The sequence below is a fragment of the Polyergus mexicanus genome, unplaced genomic scaffold, assembly GCF_030449975.1.
Source record: "Polyergus mexicanus isolate NDT 795.1 unplaced genomic scaffold, iyPolMexi1.0 SCAF_26, whole genome shotgun sequence".
NCBI classification, from domain to species: Eukaryota; Metazoa; Arthropoda; class Insecta; order Hymenoptera; family Formicidae; genus Polyergus; species Polyergus mexicanus.
The window spans coordinates 1,722,664-1,742,947 of NW_027223346.1; the positions used below are offsets into that span (position 1 = coordinate 1,722,664).

Below are 20,284 nucleotides of genomic sequence, written 5' to 3' on the forward strand. Positions count from 1 at the left end.
TTAACAATTAATTGCACATGTATATATGTCCTCTGGAAATCCAAAAGACATCCAATATAATAGACAGGGCAGATATATCCTACAGACATCCAAGGGTTATCCAGTGGACATTTATAGGACATTAATACTTATTATAATACTTAAGATTTCTAAATTATATTAAATAGCCCACACAACTAAAAATAATTATGTATGCATATTAAATTTTTATAAATATATTTATAATAATATCTTAAAACATCCTACAAATATCCTGAACCGTCCCGGACATATTCAGGATGATCCTGAGGATGTTTTGTGCTGTCTGGGTAGTTCATCATCTCTTTTGTTCCTTTTCCCTAATTACAAAATTTCCTTCTTAAACGATATAAATTTTCTTTTCAGATTATAGTAAAAACATGATGTAAATATTATATATAAATATTTATATTGATGTAAATATTATATAAATATTTACATCATCAGTAAAACTAGCACCTTGGAATAGCACAGCTTAACAAAAATAATTTTTTTTACGATAATAAAAAAAAAATGATTATTTTAATGTATTTTGTTATTATATTATGTGTATGAAAGTGAGCCCTCTTTAAATCGTTCAACATTCGAGTAGCCGTTTTGATATAGACAGATGAAAAGAAATATGTTTGACTTTCAAAAGATTGTTAATATATTAAATTCAAATTATATTCTCGATAAGTGATTTTCAGAAATTGAAGCTATTGAAGATTTTGAAGATAATCTTATTGTAATCGTTAAAAGAGCGTCATCCCATAGTATATAGCTAGAATTTCTCAATAAAAAAAAAAAAGAAGTAGAAATATGACACACCGATGATCGACCATATCAACTTTCTACAATCGTTTCTCTTTCTATATTTACTTGTTTAAAAACGCAAAAACTTACTCCTACAGCTTTATAATGGCATTTCACGCAGGTGCTTGTAATAACAGATAATTATAAATTAATAATTAATAATAAAACTAATAATAGAAGACTGGTAACAAATCGTCTTGTAAAATAATAACAAGTATCAAAAGTATTGATAAAATAATAACATTTCCAATTTTTTCTATTATTATTCCATGCAGAGATTCGTACTGGGAAGGAGGGAATGTATTATATAATATTCAACAGTGTGGATCGAGGCGTGCACTTTTTATTGCCATTAAATCTTTTTGCATCGTACTACTTTCCGTTGATTCTTTTTTTACCTGCCGAATTATGATTCTTAAAATTATTTCTAATCGCATGCGGATACCAACGCATTAAAATAAATGAAAAATCCCATCGTGTTTTTTTAAACGCTACTCGTTGCGTGACAATCCTCGAGTGTTGCTAGGCTGCTGGCCCGCAACGACGCCAGGCTCAAGGAACTATGATTTAACGTATTCATGCCGTGCGGATCCTCGCAATGCAGGTACAGCCGTGAACTGACAGATTTGTGGCAGTCGGGACATAAACGCTTCTTCTTCTTGTCGCGTCTCTTCAGGATGTCATACGCGCATCTGCAAACGTTGCGGGGAAAAATAAGGGCAGGAGAAATATTATTTTGAAAGAATCGCGGCAACTTTACTCAACGTTACACTTGATTCTCACAACTCTTGTGCGTTTTATTTCATTTACTATTCCTAGAAAAAAAAAAGGAAAAAAAAATAGTTTTCGAGAATCTTCGAAGTTTCCTACCGAGCGTGTAATATATGAGAGCAAGGTAATGCCTCCAGGGAATCGGCTTCCAAACCAAAGGGCTCGTTACAACTTCCGCAACGCAACTCCAGATCTTCCTCCATCGCGATCGCTAATCTCTCGTGATGCCCTTTTTGTTCTTCATCTCCCAAAGACCCGTAAATTCGCGATAGTCTGGATCTGACTGTTCGCACCAAGAGCTATAAATAAACGGATCTTTGTAATTTTACTCTGTATATATTTCATACGAAGACTCGTGTGTAAAATGTGTCAGTAGTATTAGGATATAATATTATATCAATATTACAGGATATTGTATTAAAGACCTCGCTTTTCTTTATCTTTCTCTGTTTCTTTTTAGACAAACATTCAAAATTTTTTTTTTCAATACCATTCTCAATTTAATGTACACAGAAGAAACACGATAAATTAATAAATTCTTTTACTTGTATTATCGTCTTAATTCAAATACTACAATTTCCACAATTCTCTACGAGTCAATAGCAGATATATATATATATATATATATATATATATATATATATATATATATATATATATATATATATGTATCTTCATGGTAGATTCAAGACAAGTCTTAAAATCAAAGATATCAACTTTGTTCTTCCATGTTCCGATTCGGTTCGGAATACTCGACGAACGAAAAACTTTTTCGCATTTATTTTAAGTTTCGTTGCGATCTCCAACTAGACTAGAGATAGGAAAGGGTGAAATTTTCAAGTTTTCATGTCCAACAAAAGAAAAGAAATTGATTTCACAGTACATCGCGTTTCTCTTCTTCACTTCTTCTCACCTCTCTCTCTCTCTCTCTCTCTCTTGCTTTCTCTTTCTCTCGGAAACGATACGAACGATGAGCGGCGAATTTGTATTGGCAGTTTACCTTGGCGCCGACCGATCCTGCCACTTCCAGGAGTCTGGTATTGAACTCGAGGGGTCGGCAGTTGCATATCTTGTGCTGAAGCCTGAGAGCCTCCAGGCATCTCGCCGCACCGTCCATCGCTTCCATTTGGCACAGCCGATCGCCGGTCGCTGCCGCCGAGCCCATCGCGCTCTCGTACTGTCGGAATGCTTTCTGCAATATGTCCATCTTTATCTCACCGATGTTATCGTTCTGACATACGGGCCGGCGTGCGCGATGCATGAACTAAAGGCTAATTATGTGTGCATCGCGCGATCGCCAACTAAAAGACAGATTTAAATTTGACAAGCGTAATTTTCTTTCTATCGCATCCTGCGGAAACTGCAATCATACATGCATCCGTGCATCCGTGTAGGCAGGAAATGAGGATATTGCTAGTTAAATTTGAATAAAATTTATAGCCTCAAATGCAGCGCAATAAAATATTATTTCAGAGTTACAGATTAATCTTCATCTATACATTATTACTCTCTATTATTGATCTTATTTTTATTTCTAAAAGAATACATTACCTTATAATATACTGGGTGGCCCATTTTAATCCATCCAGTCGAATATCTCAAAAACCAAGCCCGGAAGAGAAAAATGTTTCAGACAAAAGTTGTTTGGTTTCGAGGGGGTCATAAGACGGTGACAATGATTTGACCTTGGAAAATTATTTGAAGGTCATGTGAAGGTCAACTTTAAAATCTTAAATGGAAACCCCTATTTTTTATTTAGTATTCTTGTAGCTGACATCGAGAGCTTTCCAAAACACTATAATAAAGTATTTTTTCATTAAGTACTTTTTGAGTTATTTTATATTTTAATCTGACATATTTTGATATAAAAAATAAAATATTTCGTAAAACATTCAGTTTTCGATAATTTTACCGTAATACTTCTATGTACAGAATAATAAGACAAATTAATTAGTGCCAAAAAAAGACAAAATAATTGTTTAAAAAAATACAATGTAAATAATTTTCTTAAAAACAATTTTTTTTTATACTAATTGATTTGTCTCATTATTCTGTACATAGAAGTATTACGGTAAGATTATCAAAAACTAAATATTTTACGAGATATTTGATTTTTTATATCAAAATATGTCGAATTAAAATATAAAATAACTCAAAAAGTACTTAATGAAAAAATACTTTATTATAGTGTTTTGGAAAGCTCTCGATGTCAGCTACAAGAATACTAAATAAAAAATAGGGGTTTCCATTTAAGATTTTAAAGTTGACCTTCGCATGACCTTCAAATGATTTTCCAAGGTCATATCATTGTCACCATCTTATGGCCCCCTCGAAACCAAACAACTTTTGTCTGAAAAATTTTTCTCTTCCGGGTTTGGTTTTTGAGATATTCGACTGGATGGATTAAAATGGGCTACCCAGTATATAAATTTATGAATAGTAAATCCCTATAGTATATCCTGAATGTAAAATTATAAATTGGATATGTATCGTTGACACCAATTTAAAAACCATCAAAGTTGTATGATATACATATTCTTCATTTTTTTTTTTTTTTTAGAAACAAACTTTACAATTTTATTTTAATAAAGGAAATAACATCTTTCAATACTTTGCTCCATTTTAAAATGGATATGTGAACGGATTTTATGGAAAGATTTTATCGCTCTCTTTTTAATTAAGTTCGCAAAGGGTTTCGACGAAATAAAATGAAAGCGATGTGCGTTGCAAGCGTGATACAACGCTAAAAATCACTTTTGTAACATGCGTGACATGCAAAGAAATGCTTCAGTTATGGCGTTTTTTTTTTGTCATCGTCGATGACAATGCCCGTAACAATGTTAGAACGTACAATGAGGCTGTGAATGGTTTTGATAGCATCGTAATACTTGCCGCGAAAGCCCGATAAAAAAGATTTATCTATATAAATATGGCAGGCAACATATGCAAATAAATATATTGGCTTTATTTTTTATTACACGATCGCATGCCTTTTTAAGTCACTTTATATGAATACATTAAAGAGTGATAGAGGGAGAAAAGGTTTTTCTCTCGCCCTCAGGCATCACCATCAATCGCGCTTTCGAAATAAATTCATGAATGTATGAGAATTGCATTGATATACATATTAATAAACATATAAGTTTTATTTATGATTAATATACGCGATATTAATGGTGTAAAAATATGAAAGATTATAGAAAAATTCATACGAAAGCTATGAAAAAGGCGCAAGGCAATTCGAATTATCGTGGATTTTTTACTTACATTTATATCGGATTTCTTTCTGTAAATGTCTCCCATAATACGGATGCTGCGGGCGTAACTGGCTTGGTCACCGGAAACTAACGATAACCTCGTCGCTTCCTGTGCACAACGTGATAAATATAATAATTCATATAATCTATTAGATTATCTTACTGTGGTATCGATTGGTCGTTAAAACTTTCTCCGTGAAACATTTTTGATAAATGACGCGATTACGACTCTCTTACGTGGTTATATTCGGAGCATTTTCTCTCACGTACATAGAGATCTTTTAAGAGATGATCGACGAAGCGGAAATAAAGTCGCGCAACTAAGAGGGAAAAGAATCGTGAGACATTAAAGATGTACGTTCGAGGAAAGGTTGATTTTTGAAAAAAAAAAGAAAAGAAAAGGAAAGTGTCACGCAGGAAGACATTTCGCTTAAAGTTTCGCTTTGAAGACGTGGTGATTCGCGATGATTGCCTATCTTTGATCCAAACCGACCCAAGTTTTCCCGTGGAAAAATCTTTTAACCGAAACTTTACCGAACAGTAATCGTGAGCGTCGCCCAACTCTCCCTTTTTTCTAAGTGCCGCGGCCATTTGTAATAACGCTGCTCGGTGATGACGCGAGTTCAGATCTCCCAGTTGTAAACTTCTCGAGAGATCGTAAGCTCTCGCGGCGTATCTCGCGCTCTTGTCCGCGTCCTGTAATCTGCAAAAGAGTTCTGACAGGCCGACGTACACCTGAAAATGAAACAAAACTTAATGAGAGTAGGTGATATATAAAAGTAGGCGGACAGATAAATTGAATTTTTAGATCAGACAGAAGAAGAGGAAGATAAATCGATTCGATATTATTTCCTTTTTAATCTTATTGACACTGCTTTAATACTCAATGGAAAAAGGATCTCTAAATAAACAAACGGAAAAGAAAAAATATTGTCGCAAAAAAAAAAATCATTTATTCTGAAAACAATTATTCTATTTCACATTTTATTTAATTCTTGGGATATCAATAATCGCGGGGAAAAAAGGTATTTTTTCGCGTATCTTCAGACAGTGTCAAGTGCACAAATGAGTTTGGGATTAGGCGATTAATCAACTATTCCGAAGATGAGATAGAAGGCGAGACGAAAAATAGCATCACCTCGCAGAGACGCAACATCGCTTCTCTTAATCTCTTCGCGTGCGGTCCGTCTGGTAATTAACAAAGCATCACGTGGTAATAATATGCGCGCTTACGTTATACTCGTTGCGAGAAAGAAAAGCAACGGACAAAGGGACCTAATTACCTGTAGCTCTAAGGAGGGATCTTGAATGGAGTGGGCGATTTTGTGGGCTCTTTGAAACGCTTCCAGGGCTTTACAGAAACCCGCTAGCTCCAAGTGGACTCTGCCTACGGTTAAATGAACTAATCCAGCAGTGGCGCACTGATCACACTCGTTATACAAGCTACGAGAATGCAAAATTATGGATATTAATGCACGATACATATACACACAGGGTGTCGATAAAATTATCGCCAACACAGCAGGACGTTATATTTGTCTATCGATTATCGATCAACTTAATTAATCTTCTTCAAACTCGTGATTTTCGCACAGAGTCGATCTCAGGAAGATATGATTTGCATAGAAAATCTATTAAACAATTAAGGATTTTATAATGGAAAATATTAGTCGCGCATATATATTACGTATATATTTTTGAATTACTTTCGAAGGTTTATTACATCATTTACGTAGATTGGGTAACGAATGAAGAAGACTCTCAAACCTGTGCCGTGCGTAATCTAATGCTCTGTCAAGAGCGCCCAATCTCTCGTGTGCCCTGGCCAAATTCAAATATGCTTCTGCCCGCATATTCGGTGAATCCAGTTCCTCCGAGATGCATAATTGCTTGTTCCCAAATTCGATGCTGTCCCTGAAAGGAGAGAAACCATGGCAATGCAAGAATCGCGTTATTATTATCGAAAAGTATAATATTTTTTTAAAGGAATGTGAGAGTAAGATAGTATGAAGCTAATACTTAATTATATTAAAAGAAATATAATTTGTAAAAAAAGAGATATACATTTAGTAAATTTAAAGATCTAAAATTTAAGATCTTATTTTTGCATAGACAAAATATTTCGATTTTTCTTTTCGATTTTATGTCGATAATGATTTCATTTTCTAGAATCCTGAACATTTCGAAGAACATATTTAGTATATTCAGATATTATTTACATATATATGAGAAAAGATTTTCTAAATATTCAAGACTATTTCAAGACATTTGAAACGTTAAAGATTTTTTTCAAAAGTTACTCCTTTCGAGAAAACCTCAATCCTTATATGAGATGCAATTATTTAAAAAAATTTAACAAGAAAATTCGAACGCGCGCTTATCATTTGAGTCGTATTGATATTTTTAATATAGATATTAATCTTTAATAAAATACATTGTACAGAGTTATTATCGAATATTTTGTATAATATATATTTGTATAATAACTTTTTTAGCGAAGTTAAACAAGTACACATGACTTGACCCCTTTACCTCGTTCCGTTTTACTTTCCTCTAGATTACTTTTAATAACGAGTTACAGGGTAACTCGGCTTGTTTCATTTTAAATACACACGCGAGCAATTGTGACCAAGAAAAAAAAAGCATATACCTGCTATACGTATATTATAGCTTGTAAATTATATATAATCCACCTGTATTTGCCCCAATCCATGTACGCCTGATACAGATATCCGAGGAGAGCGAATTTATCCTCTCGGTGTCTGATGCTCTTCAGGGCGCCCCTCCATTTCCTGACCGCGGCCTGCTGTTTATGAGCCCGGTACAATTTCAAACCCTGCTCCACCTGGGACACACGAAATAACACTATTCGTGCGCACACATTTACTGTGTCCAATTTATCGCGCGTACCGATTTGTGCTACGGCGGAACGACGTGACATAAGTCTCCCTTTAAATAGGATAACGGGGCGTACAACGACGTTAAAGAATTATTACAAAATGTATCATAATTTTTATTAATCACATTTTATTTATCGCCCTTCTTTAAATTACTCATGCATAAAATTCACATTACGTGATTTCTCGTTATCGTCGTGAGTCCTTGAATTTCCACCGATCATACACGTCCTTGTATCCTGGACTATTTATTATTCGATATCCCGGGTACTTCTTCGTAATCAACCGTGGAATTTACGACACAATCGACCTTGAAATTGAGTTTCCCAGCCCTTTCGAGCGAAAATGCAATGTTCAGAAGCGCGTGTGCGAGTTAAAGAGGAAATCACGATGTGCTATTAATATAGTATAACGATATTTTAATAGACGATAAAAACGATAGTTACATTGCACATATGGACCGTTTATTTTGAAAGTGGTGTAAGTCCTTTTTTTAAAAAAATGAGATATGACGTAATTTATGCTTAATTTAGTGTAAACTTTTTGTTTATAACTAGTTAATATTTAATATCTTAAAAAATGTCAATGCTTTGTTCAATTTAAAATTGGCCGGTAAAAGAAATTGCGTAACCATTGATTATGAAAGTGGTGTAAGTCCAATTTCCATCACGATGCCAGGCCTATTACATACGAAAAATATAAGGATATGCAGCAGCTATTACCTTATATACCTCCTGTGCATCATGAATATTTCAAAACACTGCCACATGAAGAGCATAAATAATTAATAATACCAATATCTTGTGTTAAGTTTAACAATATATAAATATAATTAACGTTCAAAATAAAAAATACTAATTCTATTTTATTTCTTGTTATTATTTATAAACAAAATTGGATTAATATGAAATATATTTTAAGTGATATTTGTTATTTCAAAATTGAAATTAAATGATATTTACAATTGATTAATTATGAAAGTGGTGTAAGTCCATTTGCAGCCTGGAAATATATATTATTTTAGTTAAATTCGCTTAAAAGAAATTTATATAATCAAATTACATATTGATAAATTAGTACAAACATTCCCAGACTTCACATAATTAACCTATATTTTTTAATTGTCAGATCTGCTAACATTTAATTTTCTCGAAACAAAAGAAAATGGACTTGCACCACTTTCAAAATAAACGGTCCATATGTTAGAGCTCGTTGTATGCAATTTTACAAAATTCGATTTCGTTCTCATACATAATTATTTTTTCAAAATAAGAAAATAATGAATTTTGCATTTTTTTTTTCACAAAGTCAGAAAGATAAAACAAATTAAGCGGGATTTAAATGAGTTACAAAAATGAGTGATCAAACTCTACAAACTTTCTCTTTGTATTTTTAAATCACTACTCGATTTAACGGTTTAATCAGATGACATTGCGTAATAACTCGTAAAATTGAAAAACAATAAGTTATTTATATAGCTGAGATGTAGTAACGTATGTATATAGTTTTGCATTTTAAACTTGATTTACTTAAAATGATTACTTGTGCTCTGGATAAATTTATGTTGCCGAATGAGTTTCATATTATATAACCCGTGAAACAGACTTTAGATGATAGACGATTTTACCAGGAAGAAGTTACGATGCGTGTTGTAGTCTTTATCACGCAGCATTAAGTCTTGACGTAGATAATACGATGCAGAGGTAGAAGGCCATATCGATTTGACCATGAACTTTGTCCCTGTTCAATATGTGTATACGTGTAGTAGATTAAAAACTCTATGATAAAATATATAAATAATCTCTTAAGGTTAAAATTATAAAAACGTATTCAAACAGGTGTACGTGCGTGAGATCATTTCTACTCGTGTTAGAATTCTAATGGGACGAGGATGTTTGCGATACTGTCTGCTTATTACACTTATCGTAATAAAGTAAAACGATGTTTTGCAGGCGGAAAGCTTCAAGAAATATTATTCTCTTGAGAGTAATGGTATTAGTAGTATTATGTCAATGAAAACCGTTGCATGCGAGATTGCGTGTAAATAAGCTTCAGACTTTATGATTAATATAATACGAGAGAAAACAGAACACTTATACCCGTATTCACAGTCCGTCCTTGAGGAATAAGGATTCCTTGTTCCTCGTTCCACGTTTCATAAACTTTCCTTGACCGAACAAGGAATCTTATTGGCTCGCTTATCTCAAGGAAGGTCTCGTGCTTCCTTGAGGAGTGATGCGACCTTTTTAGCAGACGATACGCAGAATATAACCAAATATAACCTCCAAAAGTTAGTTTCGTTACATTTGTGGTTTTGTGGTTATTTGTTGTCGCGCTCTCAAACTAAAAGTGTATAAAGGAAAATGGGATAATGGACAATGAATTTTTAAATGATTCTGACGATGGATTTGAAGACGAAAATCCAGAGAATCGGATTCTGTGGCGGATTTCGAAAAGATACATTCGCGATTGGGAAAATCCCGTGGAATTTTTCGAAGATACGAAAAAGTTTTCATATGTATTATATGAAATTAGTTGCAGGCAGCATAAAACGGTGCTGCCTCCAGTCGGTCGCTAAAAATCCCTAAAATATTCCTTCCTTCTGAAAAGGAGACTCGAGGTCCATCTATGAAACAAGGTGGCCTTGCAGATTCAAGGAATCCTTCATGGAGGCTTCCTCCGTCCTTAAAATAAGGAAGGACTATGAATACGGGTATTAGCCTCTAGACGATTATTCTTCCACTAAAATATCTACAATTCATTATAAGGAACCATTATAAGGAAATGATTTTTTTAATAATTGAAAAATAAATAAATACGACAATATCGATCTTTCTCGCAGTCATATTTTGTATAAAAAATTAAAAGGAAAGTGAATGTATTCTCTGACGATTCTTTTATAAATCAATGATATATAAGTTTTATGTTTCTTCAAACCATCTCGCCAAAATCGAAATTCGATTGAATTATCGTGTGGCTTCGACGAAGACAGGAACGCAAATTATATCTGTCACTGTTTAAAGAGGATGTCATAGATAAACTGTCAGATGCGTAACGCGAAATCATAAGTTTCGCACCCGAAATGATAAACATCTAGTACAGTTGATACTTTGGTTTTAGTGATAGATAGCGTGACTGTAGCTACCGCATGTACATCGTGAACTTGACAGTGAACCGATAAAGCGTGTTGCTCGTCTACGAAATATGCTTAGTTATGCAGCCGTCATGCTTTATCGTTGCTCGTTTGACATATTACGTTTCCCCGAACGATTGCTTTGAGAACGTTAAACCGATTCGAAGGCGGCGCTCGAGAGGAACGGTTTAAAGAATTCGTTGATTAAATTAATTTGTAGGACCATTAATATGTATTACGTAGTAAGTGTTATCGTGGCGCGCAGCCAATTTTGCTTCTAAGCGCGATATTTGTCTAAAATTATGATCGCGATTTCGAGATAATATTTGGCACGCGCATATCGAAGTAAGAGAGCTTTATTAATAAATTAATACCTGGACAGAAGAGAGAGAGAAACGTGCAGTAAAATTTCTTGGAACGTAATAAATTATTGCGATATTACATTTGTCTCATCTTTGTAATACTTTATTTAATCCATCACATCCTAATGAATTAACAAAAAAAAAAGAAAAGAAAATTCCGAACGAAACTTATTATAAGGAAATTAATTTTTCTGAATAGACATTTATATCTCTTATTTTTGTTTTTTTATATTTTTCGTATTTTTATCTGTTTTTCTAACTCTGTATAATATTTACGAAATAAATATTATATTGATATATTAACATATATCTAGCTTAATTATTAATATAATATTTAATATAATTAATATAATTTTTTATACAATTTTATAATAAAAGATTCCCTTAAGTATCGAACGTATTATCTTTGCTAAATTCAAACCGATCCATTTCGATTCCTTTCAAGAGATTTAGGAATAGCGGATATATGTATATTATAGGATACTTACCCTCCTTCGGGCTAATTGTTGATCAAGCCGTCTCCTGCAACTAATGAGACACTCCCATATACCAATGCCCGATCTACCATTTTGATAATGGCCGTTACTACCATTGCCATTTTGATGCCGATAATCCTCTTCGGCGAATTCGCAGACGTCGAGTGGATGTCTCGATCCATCAGGGCTACCCAGCAGCGCGGTCGCCGAGAGCTGATGGCTCGCCGATCCGCTGCAAACATTCGATAATCTCCACCTCACTGAATGTATATATTGATATAAAGTAGTATATATATTGGGTGATTGCATAAGTTCGTGCCCGATTTAAATATAAACTTCAATAGATTATATTTTAGAGATAACACTTTTATTAATCAGTTATATAGTCTCCATTCTTTTCTACAATGGTTTTCCAACGATCTATAAGCTTGTCGATTCCATTTTTGAAGAAAGAACTTGGTTTTTCTTGAAAGAAGTTTGTAAGGTGGTTTTCGACAGCTTCCTTGGAATTGAGATTCTTGCCATTTAAACTATTCTGCAAAGACCGGAACAGATAAAAATCTGAAAGCGCAATATCTGGAGAATATGGCGGGTGCTGCAGAATTTCCCATTGCAACTCCTGCAGTTTTCCTGCAGCTTATTCCTTTCAGTCAGAAGATGCGGCACCCACGTATCAAGCTTGGAAATGTATCCAAGCTTTTTTAAATGACGAACAGCGGTTGAATTATCGATGTTCAGCCTCTCAGCAATATCCTCAGTTGTAATCCTTGGGTTTCTTTCCATTAAGGTATGCACAATGTCATCATCAATGCCAAAAGACCGTCCAGAGCGGGGTTGATCCTCCATGTTGAAATCACCATTTCGAAATCTGCCAAATCACTTTTTGACTGTTCGGAGAGCAGGAGCGCGGTCCAAATAAACGCTTTGAATATTTTTTTGTGCAATCCCAACACTCACGCCTTTCCGAAATTCATATAGCATTACATGCCGCAAATGCACCTTTCGTTCTCCATTTTTTATGATTTCTCTTATGCATAAATGGACTTATCTGAACAATGTCTGACGCTAAATTGACATAAGACAACGTCATCTATTCGGTGTAAGCAACAATTACCACACGAAAACAATAGAACTCCGCCATGCAGTAACTTAATGCCATCTATGAAAATCAGGCACGAACTTATGCAATCATACAATATATTAATCCTTTATATGAGCTAAAACAATTATATTAGCCATTTGCCATTTTAATCACTTGATCACCAATCATGTCTGATCCGAGTTTGATCAGGGAAATAAATTTGATATAATTGTACAGCTAATACTCGTTTCAAATTCTCTCGTTTCAAAAGTATTAACTATTTATTTCATAAATAATATGAAATGTTTTAATAAAAAGTATCAGTGTAAAAAGTAATACAAATATCTAGTATCATATACACGATATCATCGAAAAATATTATAATGCTCGCTTTATACCCCGGTATCAAAATTATTTCGATTGGTACAACTTTTAATTTGCACGGTTTTAATAATATAAGAAGGATTCATTTTTTTTTCGTATCTACATACACGTGTACAACTGCAACTGTTTATTTATGTTTAAATATCGAACGATATTATTATCGTTCTCTATTTAAGGATGCTCGATTCGTGGAATTCCATGCTCGCCGTGAAATCCGATGAGAGGAATTTAAAGAAGATGTAATCGAGCACGGTGCGATATTTTCACAACATTGATCGCTTAAGTTCTATAGAAATTCCAAAATTGTTCTCTTGCTCGAGTGTGATTTATACCTGCGGTATATAACAAAGTGGAACAGTAATCTCTTTTCGATACTCGCGCAAGAGTACAATACGAGCTTATAAAGTAAATTGCTATGCTATATAAAATCATGTTACAAGTATAAATTAAAAGGAAACTGCAATATTGTCTCGTGATAGAAAGAAAACTTGATACACTTGAAATGTATGCTTCTTTAATATATTTCTTAAAAATTTATTACAAAAATATAGTGATTATCATTTATTTTTTTTTTTTAAATTTTATTATATAATTAATATTATATTCATTTATACAGTATCTGTTAAGTTAAAATATTATTTTTTTAGCAAATAAAGTTAAAAGATATTAACATCAAATTAACGAATAATACGATTAATGTAATTGTTATTAGTAATATTTAAAATGGGATTGTCAAAAATTTTTTTACCAACTAACATTCTACGATAACGTTTTCTTCTCTCTATTCGACAAAATGATTAAATCATAGTTCTAGATAGGAAGCATCCCCAGTCTGGTCAATATCTTACGAGCTCACGTCAAATGTCTATGTTAGATGATAGATGCGGGCAACTGACCTCCCGCAGGTTCCATGCGCAGACTCTTAATTTATTTCTAGGACGAACGGAAGGAGAGCGCGCCGAGAGATAAACCGCTTTTGGCTGCCATCTCGGAGGTTGAGTTTGCAAACTGCGCATTATGGAAGTTACAAGATATATACAGAGGATATCCCGTATGTATACCATTTTATCGCACCAATTTTCGCTTACATATATTTAAACCAAACTTTTTTAATCTCTTGTTTAATGAAAATTTTATGGGCACGCTATATTTTAAGCAAATTCTTATTAATTATATTTGATATATCTTATTAATTATGTTGATACATTTATAAGCTTTGAAAAAACAATCTTGTCATAGAAATTAAATAACGATAAAGTCTTTTTATTATTTATTTGCGTAGCTGCAATTAAATTTCCTAAAAAGTTGATCATTTTTCACACTGCTTATAATACAAAAATTACTGATTTTTGATTATTTTTTTATTAAAAAAAAATATATATATATATAAAATCTATTACATATTGAAGCGTTTCTGAAAAGTGAAAAGTGACAAGATATGTACGTCTGGAACACCCTGTATAGAATCATGATTCTTATCTATCTACTCTTGTTCTACCGCAATACGACCGTTGCTCTATCTCTATGTATATCCGAGAAAACTGAAATTCACTTGTATTCTTTTTTTCCGATTCCGTGCCCCGAGATACTGTGAAACTCTCTACTAACAGAAGACTGGCTCGCTCTTTTCATCAACTATGTCGTTCTTCTTTTGTAAACTAGAATACCGAGTGGAATATTTTTTTACATTGTTTTAATGAGAACATTAATCAACGTTTCGTCCGTTCTTGAAACTTAAAATCTTGTTCACGATGCTAGAACTTGGTCCGAGAAACGCGTAGCCAATAAAATTGCCGCTTTTCCGTAGAAGCTGCAAATTAATTGGCTGTACATTTCTCAGTCCGAGAATTCGGACTGGACTCTAGCATCGTGGATGCAAGGTTTAAAAAAGAGATCCTTTCCCTTATAAGTGAACGCGCCATTAAAATTATACCTTATGATTAATAATTTCTTTGACAAATTAAATTAAAACATTCAGTGCGTCGAAGAATCTATGAAATGACGTTTATACTTCTTCTTGTCGAGAAGCATTATATTAGGAAGAATTAATTATTTCTCACGTTCGAGACTTTAAGATTAATTAAAGTAGACGATTGCGAAAGAAAACTATCTCCTGCCTGACGCTTGATAGAAGTCCCGTGGGAAAGAACCGCGCCTCGTCGCAAATTACACACTCCCCATCCTCGTTAAAGTTTTCCCCAAAACAGTCGCGCGCATACGCGTACACGCTTGTGTGTGGCTTTCTCTCCCTTTCTATGTGTATGTATACAAGTCCGTGTATCGTGTAAAGCGAAGAGTATACGACACTCTATCGCTTTCCCACCATGTTCGCTAGGTGGGCGAGGCACCTGCGACCTCTTTTTCTGACCCATTTACGAGCTACGAGATACGATACGGCGGCGTTGCGATTCTAAGTGGAAAATCGAACCATCATCCCCTGGCTCTTTTGCGCGTCGAGGTCGATCAACGAAATATGTATACACGTATCTGCTCTCGCAAACTACCCCATTATTGTACATCTTTCGCTTTTCTTAATGTCGTAATAACGTTACGTCGATCGAAGAGTAGCATATGGATGGAAAAAAATATGGAGCAGATACAATTATATATAATGAAACGTAATTTTTCCCTCAATTTCGATTACATGTCGTAGAATTTACTCTTGTAAGGGGCGAAATATCTATTAGAATATCTATAAAAAAAAAAAAAAACCCAGCAGATATTTACTACAATAAATTACAATGCAGCGATCAAACTTTCGATTCGTGAAATATTAGAGTAGAGTCTGAATTATAATATTTTTATCAAACTTATGTTTTTACGAAAAAAATTGTGTTTTAAAATTGGTTTTACATCGCGTAGCTATATTCATATGAGCTGCACGGTAATTATCGCCCATTGTGACCTACCTATCCGCGGTAGTTCGTAATTATATAATATTATTATACTTCATTGTTGCGATCATTATCGAAATATAGGGCATTATTACCTCCTAATATACATACATACATACATACATACATAGTCCTATCTATGTACTATCATTATACCAATAATTATCCATACATAATTACTATGCTATATCTTATATATAATGGTCTCGAAATATCAAAAATGATTTTTCAAAAATAGACAAAATAGTAGCTTTCTTAATTATTATTTTGTTGTGTTCATTAGAGAGAGAATCTGTTTTGTTAGATTTTAATAATATATATATATATATTTTTTTTTTGATTTATCGAAAAAGATTTTCTCTATACACTTTTTTGCATCAATATTATGTGTTACAAAATTAAAAACGTTATTCTATAAATTTAGAATATTTTAAGATACATTACTAACGTTAAGAAATATAATAATAAATTTATGTTACTCTTTGTTATAACATATTATTTTTAATTTTAATTTTTTGTATGAAACATTACTTAAGGCTGAAAGAAACGGAAACACTCGACTTCAATGGATTGACTCAATGGACTTTGAAAGCTTTCAGCATTTTCTTATTTTTCTCATTTTTGTTCTAGATATGTGAATGTATACGTGGAAAGTCAACAATTTATTCTTTATTTCTTTCGGAAAGATATAGCTCTTTTAACATTTCGAGCAAACATGTCCAGTAATTCCATGCGTTTGTGCAAACTCATTTAAAATGGCAAATCCAGATCTTTTAAATAGAAAGAGAGAAAGCAAAAAAATGCTAATATAATAACAAAGATAAACGCACATATCTTTGTTTTTACGCACATTGTGAACAGGCAGATAAAAAAAGAGCAGAATGTAGTCTTATTACAGTGAAATACAAATAAGAAAATCATATGGATATTAAACTTTCTAAATTATGTTATGTATTATCGTTTCAGCCATTAATTAATTTTTAATTCAAATCTATCTTTAATACAGCTTTTGCTAAATTAATTATTTCAATTAATTATTACGTATTTTCCTAATTTATGTAATTTCCTAATTTAAAATTTGCTATTGTTATATTTCGGGATGAGCAACAGTACTTACCCGAGGTAATCCCTGGACGAGATAGACTCCCATGACATGGCTGTGCGTCTTTCTTGGCGCGGTGGCTTCTCCTCTCCGTCCCGCGGTGCAGCTGTTTCTTCTCTCTTTCTCTTCTTGACGGTCTATCATCTCATCTCTCGTCGCCAGCATTATCCCGTACGCGCACCCGCGTGAGATGGAGCATATCACCACCTTGCTTTGCGAGTGACGGCACGACGACGGTACAACGTGCGCCCCGACTTGACAGCCCGATCGTCCGCATTCAATCGATCCCGAGGACCAGATACCTTGATACTTCGTGTTACGATTGTCTTTATCGCGCGTACTCTATCGAATGACGATCAAAGGATATGATTTCGCACGTAGGGGGGGGGGGAGGGGCGCTCGTATCGATTATCTTAGGAATTTATCCGGCGCTTCTTCCCTCATGCCTTTCATGAGAAAGGAATACGAACGGCGCGAAAATGACGAAGAGTAAAACCGGCGACGAAGTTGCGATTTATGCGACGCGACTCGCGCGTATAAAGAGATAGAATGCGAAAAGTAGCAAGAATCTCGAAGGGAGGATTTTTAAGTTCTAAGGACTTTCAGTTGGACGAGTAATTTCGCAAGAGTGATTGTGTTCGTGGATTATTTCTTGTCCAAGATAGTTATATGCTCGAAAGTGGGACTTGATCTCGCGTGCCGATAGTCGTTGAGGTAGATTTTATAGGATCGTCTTTATAGGATTGGGCTCCTCACCCAATAGAGGATTTGGACAGACTCGATACGCTTATTCACTAATCTTGAGAAGGATGACACACATACCTCGATGCGAAAAAAAAATAATTCTGTAGGCCCGCGTGTCTTTGTACTTATTACGCCTAATTGAGCACCGTGGACTCGCGCGAGTATTCGCGCGCATTGACGATTGAGAGAATCTTGTAAATTATTTTTTCTTTTTTTTTCTCTCCTTTCTCTCTCTCTCTCTCTCTCTCTCTTTTTTTTTCTTTTTTATTAACGTAATTGGCAAATGTTTTGTGGCAGTTTCTTCGATCGTTCGATCGATAAAGGTTGGTTCGAATTCCCGACTAGTTTTGACAGAGACGACTGCTCGAGTCGCACGGTACTTTATTTTTGTCTCTCTTTCACTCTCACTGCTTTATAACCATAAATAATTTTTCTTCTCGCTTCGTTTTTTTTTCTTCAGTTGTACAATTTTTAATAACTCGCTTCTCGAGTGTTGCTTCTTTAAAATGTATACTTCTCTTTCTCTCTCTCTCTCTCTCTCTCTCTCTCTCTCTCTCTCTCTCTCTTCGTGTAGAATTTCTCTCTCGAATTATTTAATTTAATTATCGAGAGAATCGCGTAACGTGATATACTATGTAACGCTTCAACGTTGTGATTTAGACCTATGAAGGTTCAACACACATATATAATATTTATATATACATCTATGATGTATTTAAATAAATCTGCAACATGTATATACATCTAATATAGAGATCCGCGCGTTATTCCGCGTCTGTGTGCGTGTCTGTGTGTACCCGTATGTAGGTGCGTGCGCGTACGCATCTTTTTCATTAATTATCGAACGCATTAATATCTTTATTTACTCTTATTGTTAGAGACAAACAATTCGGCTGCCCCGAATTATATTCCGGCGTGTCGGACGGTGCTGAAATACGATGCGTTTAACTTTTAAACGCGCTCGATCCTCCCTGCTGCTCCGAGATTTAAGGTTAGGGATGGAAGAGTTCACCGTGTACGATTATCACCCGTTATATATCAATACCATCGTTTATCGATGTTTACTACGTAAAAGCAAGTGCGAAGTGACGTTGACGATTACGAAGTCGATGGCGATGAAACGCGACTTCGATCTTCCTTTCCTCTCCTGCGATCTCTTAAGGGACGAATCGCCCGACCTGGGTGTTCGACGCGCGTGTTCAGCAGCCGCAAAGGTTAAGGGACGCGCAGTTCTCGAAACTAGGATCGCGTCGACCCGCGGTGTCCCAGTTACCGTCGGTGACCTCTGGCGCGCTTTTTCTCCCCCTCTACGGAGGAGGGGGAGAGTAGGGTGACGAATTCGCCCCTCTACCGACAAAACTTTAACGAGAGCGCGAATTTGCGTTTGCGAGATTCCAGGAAGAATATTTTCTCTCAACTCTGCAAATGGTCGCCGCGTTATTTCTTCTCTGCTCCAGTAATTGTCTCGCCAGATCTTCAAGTCGTCGTTACATCCTTTTACTTGTCTATCTTGAATAATTAATTTCATCAATAGCGTTTAAGTCTTTCTTCAACTACTATTTGTTGCGCGTAAATATTTTATATATATATATATATATATATTTGGCGCGTATGTTTTTTTGTTATTTTTTTCCCAGAAAAATCTCTTTAAAATCCCTTTGTCTGTATAATATGTTTATGACGGGATAGCGTGTTTAAGCCTCTTATCTCATCTACGTGTCTCGCGCTGTTCGCGCGGCGGCGAATGTACAATCGGATCTCCGGAAAGTGGCGGTCAACGTTCGAATTCGGCGCTCGTCACGCTCGCGTTCTTCGATAGTAACGCGACTGTTCCGGCCTCGTTAATGATGAGACAATAGCAGCAGTCGTGCGCGGCCTCTAGGCGTTTCCTCATGCCGTCGTCGATTGATCCCCTGGTCCGGTGATCTCGGTCGTTTCGAGCCGCGTTCCGGCCTTGTCCCTCTCCCCCTCCCTCCGTCGCTGTCCCTCGTCCTTCGGCGCCGTTTACTAGCACCACCGCGACGACCACCACCGCCACCGCCACCACCACCACCACCACCGCCACCACCACCGTCGTCGTCGCCGTCTCTCTTGGCGCGCGGAAACGCGTTTCCGTGGCCGCTCGCTGGTCGCAACGAGGACAACCGAGGCCGCGACGCGCTCGAGAAGGTTACGAGCGCGCGGATCGAGGGTGCCTTTCCTCCACCCGTTCTCCTACCCTCTCTCGTACGGGGCCGTACGGGGTTGATCCTCTCGCGGAGGACGTACGCCGCGCGGCTCCCGCGAAAATCCACCGCCGGTGGCCGGAGCAGAACTGTCGCGCCCGAGCCGCAGCAGCCCGCAACAAACGACCCGACCGATCCTCTCCGC

At 35.4% G+C, this 20,284-nt stretch overlaps 1 protein-coding gene across 2 annotated transcripts; it reads right to left on the reverse strand.

Moving 5' to 3' along the window:
- Positions 1 to 1,134: 1,134 nt before the first annotated feature.
- Positions 1,135 to 18,458, reverse strand: LOC138943420 (43 kDa receptor-associated protein of the synapse). 2 transcript variants are annotated; one of them, XM_070314275.1, is made up of 10 exons: positions 17,186 to 18,458; positions 11,722 to 11,941; positions 7,535 to 7,686; positions 6,609 to 6,755; positions 6,125 to 6,284; positions 5,376 to 5,576; positions 4,852 to 4,950; positions 2,585 to 2,776; positions 1,684 to 1,883; positions 1,135 to 1,505 (listed from the first exon to the last, which is right to left on the reverse strand). In XM_070314275.1, the coding sequence occupies exons 1-10, from the start codon at positions 17,221 to 17,223 to the stop codon at positions 1,298 to 1,300; spliced, it is 1,617 nt and encodes a 538-aa protein (XP_070170376.1). In that variant the 5' UTR covers positions 17,224 to 18,458; the 3' UTR covers positions 1,135 to 1,297. The 2 variants fall into 2 exon arrangements, with proteins under 2 accessions (XP_070170376.1, XP_070170375.1); XM_070314274.1 differs by having other exon boundaries at positions 2,585 to 2,791.
- Positions 18,459 to 20,284: the final 1,826 nt, after the last annotated feature.